We start from the raw sequence: 12,462 nt of genomic DNA, 5'->3' as shown, positions 1-12,462 counted from the left end.
AACCTAACCTAAAGGTTAAATAGAAATAATCTTCATTTTTGTTATCTCAATTAAAGAACATGAACATACATGACTCTGATTGTGTTTGACATCATGACTGGAATTACATTTATCAAATGCGAAAATTCTGACAGGACAATGCCCCCAGACTTAGATCAAATGATGTTCTCTATTTCCATCCAAAAATATGAAAAGGCCATACTTCTCATCAAAGTATTCACATATTTGATATGATTGAACAGATTAACGAATACACTATTTCTCACCTGTCAAAATGCATTTTTCCTTCCACCAAGTATTGGGAAAGAAGTAAGGACGCTTTCATTTTTGGACAAGGCCTATTTTGCATGTGGGTTCCACTCCCATCCTGTTGGAGGCGGTAGTATACCACACTGGTCGTTTACCAATTGCTTTGAACCTCAGTACGGGTGAAAAAGATGGCGGCGCCCTACAGTGATACGTGTAACGAGAAGATGCTTTAGATAATTATTACTTTATAAAGATAAATAATACTTAGCAAAATGTTTAAAGAAACAGCACAACTTTTTAAGGCCGCAGCTCCTTTGCTTGCGAAAACGACGCTTTTAAAAGAGGTAAGAATCAGCTCGACACATGGAGGGAGCAGTGTCCATGGGCATCGATATTTCAATGTCACCTGCAGTATATGTGCGAAGGTACCGCCGAGAAAAAAGCCGCGAGTCAAGGTGGACATACCCGGACTCGAGCGCATTACCTATGGCGATAGAATGCACTATGTTCCTGGGTTGGCAAAGCCCTCTTTCCCTACCTGGGTGCGAGACTGGAACGACCCCTCTCATTATTATGCGCCGAAAGAGGAAGAAATGCCACTCCATAAAGAGAAGTCTTGCTTCGTATTTAACCAAAGGACAAACGCACTTGAAGGTATTTTCTATTAATGTTTTATAAACTGTTGGCTCCTATTATTGATCCTGTATTAGACAAATGGAAGATATAAGTCAACAAAAGAGATGCCACTAAATGTCAATTGGAGGCCAAAATATAGAAATCAATAAAATAAAAATAAATCAATTGTGTGTATTCTCTTTAATATTTATTCCTATGTTACAGGTGTCAGGCAAGCACTGTGGCTCACTAAATCCAAGCTGACGAAGGGACTTCCGGACCAGGTTTTGTCATTGGCTTCGTTCTCAGCCAATCAGATTGAAAACCAGGATGAGCGAGTTCAGAATGCCATCAGGCATGCTCGCTTCTGGGACACCACAGAGGAACGACCGTCCAGAGAAAAGTTCTGGTGAGTCTAGTCTAGAGGTCGACCGATTAGGATTTTTCAACACAGATACCGATTATTGGAGGACCAAAAGAAGCCAATACCGATTAATCGGCCGATTTAAAAAAATATGTATTTGTAATAATGACAATTGCAACAATATTGAATGAACACTTATTTTAACTTATTATAATACATCAATACAATCAATTTAGCCTCAAAAGTGCAATATGTGCCATGTAAGAAAGCTAACGTTTAAGTTCCTTGCTCAGAACATGAGAACATATGAAAGCTGGTGGTTCCTTTTAACATGAGTCTTCAATATTCCCAGGTAAGAAGTTTTAGGTTGTAGTTATTATAGGAATTATAGGACTATTTCTCTCTATACGATTTGTATTTCATATACTTTTGACTATTGGATGTTCTTATAGGCACTTTAGTATTGCCAGTGTAACAGTATAGCTTCCGTCCCTCTCCTCGCTCCTACCTGGCCTCGAACCAGGAACACATCGACAACAGCCACCCTCGAAGCAGCGTTACCCATGCAGAGCAAGTGATGTTTGAAACGCTATTAGCGCGCACCCCGCTAACTAGCTAGCCATTTCACATGGGTTACACCAGCCTAATCTCGGGAGTTGATAGGCTTGAAGTCATAAACAGCGCAATGCTTCAAGCATTGCGAAGAGCTGCTGGCAAAACGAAAGTGCTGTTTGAATGAATGCGTACGAGCCTGCTGGTGCCTACCACCGCTCAGTCAGACTGCTCGATCAAATCATAGACTTAATTATAACATAATAACACACAGAAATACAAGCCTTAGGTCATTAATATGGTCGAATCCAGAAACTATCACGTTTATTCTTTCAATGTAATACGGAACCGTTACGTATTTTATCTAACGAGTGGCATCCATAAGTCTAAATATTCCTGTTACATTGCACAACCTTCAATGTTATGTCATAATTACGTAGAATTCTGGCAAATTAGTTCGCAACGAGCCAGGCGGCCCAAACTGTTGCATATACCCTGACTCTGCGTGCAATGAACGCAAGAGAAGTGACACAATTTCACCTGGTTAATATTGCCTGCTAACCTGGATTTCTTTTAGCTAAATATGCAGGTTTAAAAATATATACTTCTGTGTATTGATTTTAAGAAAGGCATTGATGTTTATGGTTGGGCACAGTCGTGCAACAATTGTGCTTTTTTCGCAAATGCACTTTTGTTAAATCATCCCCCGTTTGGCGAAGTCGGCTGTCTTTGTTAGGAAGAAATAGTCTTCACAGTTCGCAACGAGCCAGGCGGCCCAAACTGGTGCATATACCCTGACTCTGTTGCAAGAGAAGTGACACATTTTCCCTAGTTAAAATAAATTCATGTTAACAGGCAATATTAACTAAATATGCAGGTTTAAAAATATATACTTGTGTATTGATTTTAAGAAAGGCATTGATGTTTATGTTTAGGTACACGTTGGAGCAACGTGTACCTAAGCGATTATATGCAACGCAGGACAGGCTAGATAAACTAGTAATATCATCAACCATGTGTAGTTAACTAGTGATTATGATTGATTGATTGTTTTTTATAAGATAAGTTTAATGCTAGCTAGCAACTTACCTTGGCTTTTTACTGCATTCACATAACAGGCAGGCTCCTCGTGGAGTGCAATGTAAAGCAGGTGGTTAGAGCATTGGACTAGTTAACCATAAGGTTGCAAGATTGAATCCCCGAGCTGACAAGGTAAAAATCTGTCGTTCTGCCCCTGAACAAGGAAGTTAACCCACCGTTCCTAGGCCGTCATTGAAAATAAGAATGTGTTCTTAACTGACTTGCCTTGTTAAATAAAGGTGTAAAAAAAAAAAACAATCGGTGTCCAAAAATACCGATTTCCGATTGTTATGAAAACTTGAAATCGGCCCTAATTAATCGGCCATTCCGATTAATCGGTCGACCTCTAGTCTAGTCGACCACTACTCAGATGAACGCAAACAAACTAGCCCATGACCCATAATTGTCTTTGTCTGGTGTCACAGGTTTTCATTCACATCAGAATCACAAAATACATGGCTGGGCCAGCTTGGGTCTCTGAACATTAATTCCACTGTCTCTGGGCTGACATGTGGCATCTCTCTTCTGTCCTTTGTTTCTCTAGTGTGGCTTTGCTGAGGAGCCTGATCCACCTGTGTGGGAGCCTGCAGGTCAGTCATCCTGGGCTTGGCAGGAGGATCCTGGCGGAGAAATACAGTCTGGCTGCCACATGGAGCAGAGGTAGGCCCGTGACCCCTGACCTCATTCAATAGCATTATGCAATAGTGGTAAATACAGTATTATACTGGACTTTGAATGTATTTGTTGTTTTAGTGTTACTGAAATAACACTATTGCCCATCTCCTCATCAAGTTGTACCCAGACCAAAATCAACCCCCTAAGTCCCACTAGTAGGTAACGTGTCCAGGGCCCATTATTTAATATCTATGAGATAGACAGGATAGCCACAGTACATAGGCTACTACTACACACCATTGACCAATAGCTTAGCTGTTTTATCTCACCTCTTCCTGGCCACCTGTCCTCCAGGTGAAGACTTGTTCCAGGTGCGAGGGCAGAATGGGTTGCTGCTCAACAGCATGGCCCCTCTCCCAGTGCTTGCTGGGAAAGAGGAGGTCCAGAGCACGGCCGACCATGTCCTGGAGACGTTCTACCCAATCTCTCCCACCATCGACCTGCAGAGTGTCCAGGTCTACGAGGAGCAGAACCATACAGGCAATACTACTGTTTGTCAATCAACCAGTCATTACAGCTACAGATCCATACAATTTGTATGTAGAACAATGGAAATGTTGAATTCAGGTCAGGAATGAACTCACAATTAAACCTCTGTTCCTTCAGGCTTCAAGGAGGACTACCCTTACCCTCATGCCCACACCCTCTTCCTCCTGGAGGCAGGAGACACCCCTGTCACTCTCCTTCCTGAGCAGCTCCGTGCTAAGATGATCATGTTTGCCTTCGGGAACGCCCTGGCTCGTGCTCACACTCTCCACGGGGTAAAGGCTGTTTGTAACCTTACACGTAAATTAATTACATAATGGTATAATGTCCAGTACTTTATTACACAGGGGTAGTAGGTACACATTTGTAACAGAAATTATAAAAAGGGATTGAATGAGATAGAGATTTGATCAGGATTTCTGCTTGGCTCCGCTTGAGGCCCCCCAACCCGAGACAAACCACACACAGTCGTGGGCTGCTCAGCTCATCGCTCTCATTCTGTCTTGCTTCAGCAGGTTGGTTCAGCAGCAGCAAAATCTGCGTGAATCTTTACAGATTTGTGAATGAAATGGGGAGGGATGGGTTTTTTGCCTGGGTACTGTGCCCAGGTTAATGAGGCCAGCCACATTGTTGACAAAAAAGGCCCCAAAAAAAGTTTGTGAATCCATACAGACGAATAATAATTCATAAAAGATCAATAATTTATTTCCATACATATATTTCATATCAATATTAATACAAATCTAGTTTTTCTTACACTAGTAGAAACAAGTGCCATTAATCACCCACGGACTGGTTCATAATAATGGACTATTCCACCCTGACAGAGTTCCTGTGCATTGTTACACACAATATGATTGCAAACGTGGCTTTCATTGAAATTAAGCTGCAACAATGAACACATCCTCCACCGATTTCTCCCTCCACTGATTGTGTATGTGGGTCACGCGTCTAGTGTTGAGCGATTAACCTACATTTCTGTGGGGTTTTTTTTCTATTTTTTTCCCCCCGTTTTTTAAACAACTAATTGACCGATGTCTGTTCAGTTATTTGAATTCCATTTCATTCTGTTTTTTTCTGTTAGCTCAATGCGAACATTGCACAGTTTCTCTAGAGATTAACTGTGCAATGTAGTAGGGAGTTTTCAACAGGCCAATATTTTTCACAGTTTAGTGACAATGACCATAATTCATTGCGCATCTTCTTGTCCGGTCTGTTTCTTTTACGCCTACTACAGAAGAGACCGAAGACTGCATGATCGTGAGGTGATCTAGAGAGCAGCTGTTGCTTCGTGAGGTATCTCTACCTGAAAATATATTATCGAAATGATTGATAGTTGGTATTCAGGAGTCATATAAGTATGCCTTATTTACTATGAAGAACTACAAAATAGTGATATGTCAGACAGCACACAGTAGGCAGCAGCTCTATAGAGATGATGACTTGGAATGAAATAAAAAAAGTCATCAAATATACAGAACAACTGAAATATTTTATTAAAGTAATGTGAATAAATTATGGAAATCACAGGCTACAAAAAGAAAACCAGCCACGTCACGGACACCGACGTCACGCTTCCAGACAAACTAAACACTTTCTTTGCCCGCATTGAGGATAATACAGTGCCATCGCCGCGGCCCGCTAACAAGGACTGCGCCCTCTCCTTCTCAGTGGCAGACGTGAGTAAAACATTTAAAGATGTTAACCCTCGCAAGGCTGCTGGCCCAGACGGCATCCCTAGCCGCTTCCTCAGAGCATGCGCAGACCAGCTGGCTGGTGTGTTTACGGACATATTCAATCTCTCCTTATCCCAGTCTGCTGTCCCCACATGCTTCAAGATGGCCACCACTGTTCCTGTACCCAAGAAGTCAAAGATAACTGAACTAAATGACTACCGCCCCGTAGCACTCACTTCTGTCATCATGAAGTCCTTTGAGAGACTAGTCAAGGATCATATCACCTCCACCCTAGACCCACTTCAGTTTGCATACCACCCCAACAGGTCCACAGATGACGTAATCGCCATCACACTGCACACTGCCCTATCCCATCTGGACAAGAGGAATACCTATGTAAGAATGCTGTTCATTGACTACAGCTCAGCATTCAACACCATACTACCCTCCAAGTTCATCATCAAGCTGGAGGCCATGGGTCTCAACCCCGCCCTGTGCAATATTGGGTTCTGGACTTTCTGAAGGGCCACCCAAGATGGTGAAGGTAGGAAACAACATCTCCACTTCGTTGATCTTTAACACTGGGGCCCCACAAGGGTGCGTGCTAAGCCCCCTCCTGTACTCCCTGTTCACCCACGACTACGTGCCTATGCACGCCTCCAACTCAATCATCAAGTTTGCAGACGACACAACAGTAGTGGGCTTGATTACCAACAACGACGAGACAGCCTACAGGGAGTAAGTGAGGTGTCAGGAAAACAACCTCTCACTCAACATAACAAAGGAGATGATTGTGGACTTCGGGAAACAGCAGAGGGAGCTCCCCCCCTATCCACATCGAAGGGACAGCAGTGGAGAAGGTGGAAAGTTTTTAAGTTCCTCTGCGTACACATCACAGACAAACTGAAATGGTCCACCCACACAGACAGTGTGGTGAAGAAGATGCAACAATACCTCTTCAACCTCAGGAGGCTGAAGAAATTTGGCTTGTCACCCAAAACCCTGACAAACTTTTACAGATGCACAATCGAGAGCATCCTGTTGGGCTGTACCACAGCCTGGTACGGCAACTGCACCACCCTCAACCGTAAGGCTCTCCAGAGGGTGGCGCAATCTGAACAATGCATCACCGGGGGCAAACTACCTGCCCTACATGACACCTACGGCACCCGATCTCACAGGAAGGCCAAAAAGATCATCAAGGACAACAACCACCCAAGCCACTGCCTGTTCACACCGCTACCATCCAGAAGGCAAGGTCAGTACAGGTGCATCAAAGCTGGGACCGAGAGACTGAAAAACAGCTTCTATCTCAATGCCATCAGACTGCTAAACAGCCATCACTATCTCAGAGAGGCTGTTGCCTACATTGACACCCAATCACTGGACACTTTAATAAATGGATCACTATTCACTTTAAACAATGCCACTTTAATAATGTTTACATATCTTACGTTACTCATATCATAAGAATATACTGTATTTTATACCATCTATTGCACCTTGCCTATGCCACTCGGCCATCGCTCATCCATATACACTGCTCAAAAAAATAAAGGGAACACTTAAACAACACAATGTAACTCCAAGTCAATCATACTACTGTGAAATCAAACTGTCCACTTAGGAAGCAGCACTAATTGACAATAAATTGCACATGCTGTTGTGCAAATGGAATAGACAACAGGTGGAAATTATAGGCAATTAGCAAGACACCCCCAATAAAGGAGTGGTTCTGCAGGTGGGGACCACAGACAACTTCTCAGTTCCTATGCTTCCTGGCTGATGTTTTGGTCACTTTTGAATGCTGGCGGTGCTTTCACTCTAGTGGTAGCATGAGACGGAGTCTACAACCCACACAAGTGGCTCAGGTAGTGCAGCTCATCCAGGATGGCACATCAATGTGAGCTGTGGCAAGAAGGTTTGCTGTGTCTGTCAGCGTAGTGTCCAGAGCATGGAGGCGCTACCAGGAGACAGGCCAGTACATCAGGAGACGTGGAGGAGGCCGTAGGAGGGCAACAACCCAGCAGCAGGACCGCTACCTCAGCCTTTGTGCAAGGAGGAGCAGGAGAAGCACTGCCAGAGCCCTGCAAAATGACCTCCAGCAGGCCACAAATGTGCATGTGTCTGCTCAAACGGTCAGAAACAGACTCCATGAGGGTGGTATGAGGGCCCGACGTCCACAGGTGGGGGTTGTGCTTACAGCCCAACACCGTGCAGGACGTTTGGCATTTGCCAGAGAACACCAAGATTGGCAAATTCGCCACTGGTGCCCTGTGCTCTTCACAGATGAAAGCAGGTTCACACTGAGCACGTGACAGACGTGACAGAGTCTGGAGACGCCGTGGAGAACGTTCTGCTGCCTGCAACATCCTCCAGCATGACCGGTTTGGCGGTGGGTCGGTCATGGTGTGGGGTGGAAATTTCTTTGGGGGGCCGCACAGCCCTCCATGTGCTCACCAGAGGTAGCCTGACTGCCATTAGGTACCGAGATGAGATCCTCAGACCCCTTGTGAGACCATATGCTGGTGCGGTTGGCCCTGGGTTCCTCCTAATGCAAGACAATGCTAGACCTCATGTGGCTGGAGTGTGTCAGCAGTTCCTGCAAGAGGAAGGCATTGATGCTATGGACTGGTCCGCCCGTTCCCCAGACCTGAATCCAATTGAGCACATCTGGGACATCATGTTTCGCTCCATCCACCAACGCCATGTTGCACCACAGACTGTCCAGGAGTTGGCGGATGCTTTTGTCCAGGTCTGGGAGGAGATCCCTCAGGAGACCATCCGCCACCTCATCAGGAGCATGCCCAGGCGTTGTAGGGAGGTCATACAGGCACGTGGAGGCCACACACACTACTGAGCCTCATTTTGACTTGTTTTAAGGACATTACATCAAAGTTGGATCAGCCTGTAGTGTGGTTTTCCACTTTAAATTTGAGTGTGATTCCAAATCCAGACCTCCATGGGTTGATAAATTGGATTTCCATTGATTATTTTTGTGTGATTTTGTCAGCACATTCAACTATGTAAAGAAAAAAGTATTTAATAAGATTATTTCTTTCATTCAGATCTAGGATGTGTTGTTTAAGTGTTCCCTTTATTTTTTTGAGCAGTATATTTATATGTACATATTCTCATTCACTCCTTTAGATTTGTGTGTATTAGGTAGTTGTTGGGGAATTGTTAGATTACTTGTTAGATATTACTGCACTGTCGGAACTAGAAGCACAAGTATTTCGATACACATGGTTAGCAGATGTTAATGCAAGTGTATGTGACCAATAAAATTTGAAGTGATAAGCAGTAATTGGCAGTCACTACCATCATGAAAATTGTATTAATTGTTTTATTCTGTGTTACAGCATTCATCCCACATAATGCATAGTGCATAAAAAAAAGATACAAATATAATCGAAACCAAACCTTAAACGCTCAACACTATGTTGTTCAACCTCTCTTCCCCCTCCCTTCAGACTAAGCCTGGGGTGCTGGAGCAGCCCATAGTGGTCCAGTCGGTGGCCACCAACGGCCGGATGTTCCAGTATGTGGTGTTCCAGCTCAACACCACAGACCTGCAGGCTGACGAGGGGGTCAAGAACCAGGTGTGGGTGGAGAATGACCAGCTGCTGTACGACTTCGCCAAGGTCCGCCCCCTCATCAAGAAGAGGGTGGTGCAGGTAAGAACTACTTCGTTTTTTTCTTTATTTGTCTCTTTTCAAAAGTTATATAATCAAACCGTTATAAAATACACTGTACACCCTTATAGGGTCCCACATCTGTTATAAACAGAAATGGATAGTAACAGGGAATCCATTTTACTTAGTAGCTTAGATTTTATACAAATGGTATTTCAAACATCAAAATGAACAGGTTTTGTTTTCTCTGCTTTGCCCCTGCAGATACCACCAGGTCTATCTGGGTACAAGCCTGAAACCTTCCAGAAGTTCCTGTCCCTCTTTCTGCATGGAGCTGTGTGAACTAGCTACATTAAACAGCACCAAAACAATAATGTTCCACTATTCATAACCTTCCTATTTCTACTGTCATTACTGTAATATCTGAAAATAAAGAGACCCTAGATACTCTAGCTCATCAGTCTAAAATTGCATTGTGTTTCTCTACCCTCGGCTCAGTTTTGAATTAGATCTGTAGAAGAGGATTGTGATCCATATCTCTTATCGCTTAAGAAAATAACCAAAATAGCATTGTGGAAATGTAGCAATGTATGTCATTATGACAAACGCATTATTTTGAGATGCTTAATTTGTTTCCAGAATTTATTAAATGGATACATATGTCACACAATTAAGGTGGATTGTATGTCATACAATGAAATGTGCTGGTGAAATTATCCATTCCACCTTAAAATGTGGTTTGGTGTGAGGTGGTGTTGGCAGCAGTAGCCATTTCATGCTGCACCATGTCCTACCACGCTGTCATAACAAGCTGAAACGCGCCCGAGATAGTCTACGCTGTACATGGGTAGAGTGCACAAGCTAAAAAGCCCAATGGGATATTCCTGTGCGTGTTATAACTTTTGAGGTAAGTTCATCGACAAAAGCACCAGACTGTTCTTTGTGTCCTCGCTGCTCTGTTGCCATTTTGTTGATTTGTTACGTTTGGTCTGGTATGATATTAATTTGTGGATGTCCATCATCCATTTCGTATGATATGTTACGAATTCCAATTTGTTGTGGCTAACATTAGCTAGATGCCTGGGTCATTCCTATAGCCCGGTGCCCCCAGGAAATATCACCTTATTTAGTGTAAAATGTGGATTCCAAAGGGCTTTAAATATCAAGTTAAGTGTCCTTTACTATAAAAACGCAAATATATGGATGTCGAAGTGAATTTTATGCATTTTGTTTTTAGTGTGTGTCGTCGTTTTTGCCATGTCCCCGGCTGCTATTCATCAACTTATGAAAAATATTAGGTATTAAATATACTGAACAAAAATGGAAATGCAACATGCAAAGTGTTGGCCCCATGTTTCATGGGCTGAAATAAAAGATCCCAGAAACTTTCCATACACACACAAGGCGTGTTTCTTTAAAATGTTCTGCACAAATTTGTTTACATCCATGTTAGTAAACATTTCACAGGTGCACCTTGTGCTGGGGACAATAAAAGGCCACTCTTTAATGTGCAGTTTTGCCACACAACACAATACCACAGATGTCTGCAGGAATGTCCACAAGAGCTGTTGCCAGATAATTGAATGCTCATTTCTCTACCATAAGCCTTGAACAACTCGGACAACTGATGAAGCTGTGGGTTTGTACAACTGAATAATTTCTGCATAAACTGTCTCAGGGAGGCTCATCTGCATGCTCGTCGTCCGCACCAGGGTCTTGACCTGACTGCAGTTAGGCGTCGTAACCGACTTCAGTGTGCAAATGTTCACTTTCGCTGGCCACTGGCATGCTGGAGAAGTGTGCTCTTCACAGATTAATCCCGGTTTTAACTGTACCGGGCAGACGGCAGACAGCATGTATAGTATCGTGTGTGCGAGTGGTTTGCTGATGTCAGCGTTGTGAACAGAATGCCCCATGGTGGCGGTGGGGTTATGGTATGAGCAGGCATAAGCTTTGGACAACGAACACAATTGGATTTTATCGATGTCAATTTGAATGCACAGAGATACAGTGACGAGATCCTGAGGCCCATTGTCGTGCCATTCATCCCCTGCCATCACCTCATGTTTCAGCATGATAATGCATGGCCCCATGTCGCAAGGATCTCTACACAATTCCATTGAGTATGTTTGGGATGCTCTGGATCGATGTGTACCACAGTGTGTTCCAGTTCCCGGCAATATCCAGCAACTTCGCACAGCCATTGAAGAGGAGTGGGACAACATTCCACAGGCCACAATCAACAACCTGATCAACTCTATGCGAGGGAGATGGGTTGTGCTGCATGAGACAAATGGTGGTTACACCAGATACTGACTGGTTTTCTGATCCACATCCCTACCTTTTTTTGAAGGTATCTGTGACCAACAGATGCATATCTGTATTCCCAGTCATATGAAATCCATAGATTATTGTACATTGTAGAATAATAGTGAAAACATCAAAGCTATGAAATAACACATATGGAATCATGTAGTAATCAAAAACGTGTTAAACAAATCAAAATATATTTTATATTTGAGATTCTTCAAAGTAGCCACCCTTTACCTTGACAGCTTTGCACACAATTGGAATTCTCTCAACCAGCTTAATGAGGTAGTCACCTGGAATGCATTTCAATTACAATGTAGAAAATAGTAAAAATAAAGAAAAACCCTTGAACGAGTAGGTGTGTCCAAACTTCTGACTGGTAAATATATACTTTTCCTGAAAAACATGAGGACCAAAAGGCACCGCATGGTAGGAATGACCAGGCGAACGCTAATGTTAGCTAGGTGGCTAACCGTTAGCTAGGTTACGGGTTAAGGTTTTTTATTTAACTAGGCAAGTCAGTTAAGAACATATTCTTATTTACAATGACAGCCTAGGAACAGTGGGTTAACAGCCTCGTTCATGGGTAGAACGACAGATTTTTACCTTGTCAGCTCGGGGATTCAATCTAGCAACCTTTAGGTTACTTGCCCAACGCTCTAACCACAAGGCTACCTGCCACCCCAAGATTAGGAGTTAGGCTAAAGGGTTAACCCTCTACTGCACACAGTTTGTTTTTTCATAATACATTTTTATCCATCTTATTTTTTGGAAGATTTAGGCTTTCGGGTAATGTATCAATAATAAAAAATATATACTT

General features: G+C 43.2%; 2 protein-coding genes across 3 annotated transcripts in view; both read left to right on the top strand.

Annotated features, from left to right (window-relative positions):
• The first annotated feature begins 404 nt into the window (after positions 1 to 404).
• Positions 405 to 9,784, top strand: mrpl37 (mitochondrial ribosomal protein L37). The gene is made up of 7 exons (XM_029725950.1): positions 405 to 903; positions 1,090 to 1,273; positions 3,405 to 3,520; positions 3,830 to 4,015; positions 4,142 to 4,296; positions 9,171 to 9,374; positions 9,597 to 9,784. Exons 1-7 carry the CDS (start codon positions 522 to 524, stop codon positions 9,672 to 9,674), a joined length of 1,305 nt encoding a protein of 434 aa, XP_029581810.1. The 5' UTR covers positions 405 to 521; the 3' UTR covers positions 9,675 to 9,784.
• A 136-nt stretch (positions 9,785 to 9,920) lies between these two features.
• Positions 9,921 to 12,462, top strand: part of LOC115169880 (acyl-coenzyme A thioesterase 11-like) — a 23,364-nt gene continuing 20,822 nt past the window's right edge. For both annotated transcript variants that reach the window (XM_029725948.1, XM_029725949.1), the window contains exon 1: positions 9,921 to 10,239. The gene's annotated coding sequence lies outside the window, so the exon portion shown is untranslated. The remainder of the gene's footprint in view (positions 10,240 to 12,462) is intronic.

This window comes from Salmo trutta, chromosome 31 (genome assembly GCF_901001165.1).
Source record: "Salmo trutta chromosome 31, fSalTru1.1, whole genome shotgun sequence".
NCBI classification, from domain to species: Eukaryota; Metazoa; Chordata; class Actinopteri; order Salmoniformes; family Salmonidae; genus Salmo; species Salmo trutta.
The sequence above is the reverse complement of the archived record's forward strand: the minus strand, read 5'-3'. Positions and strand labels throughout refer to the sequence as shown.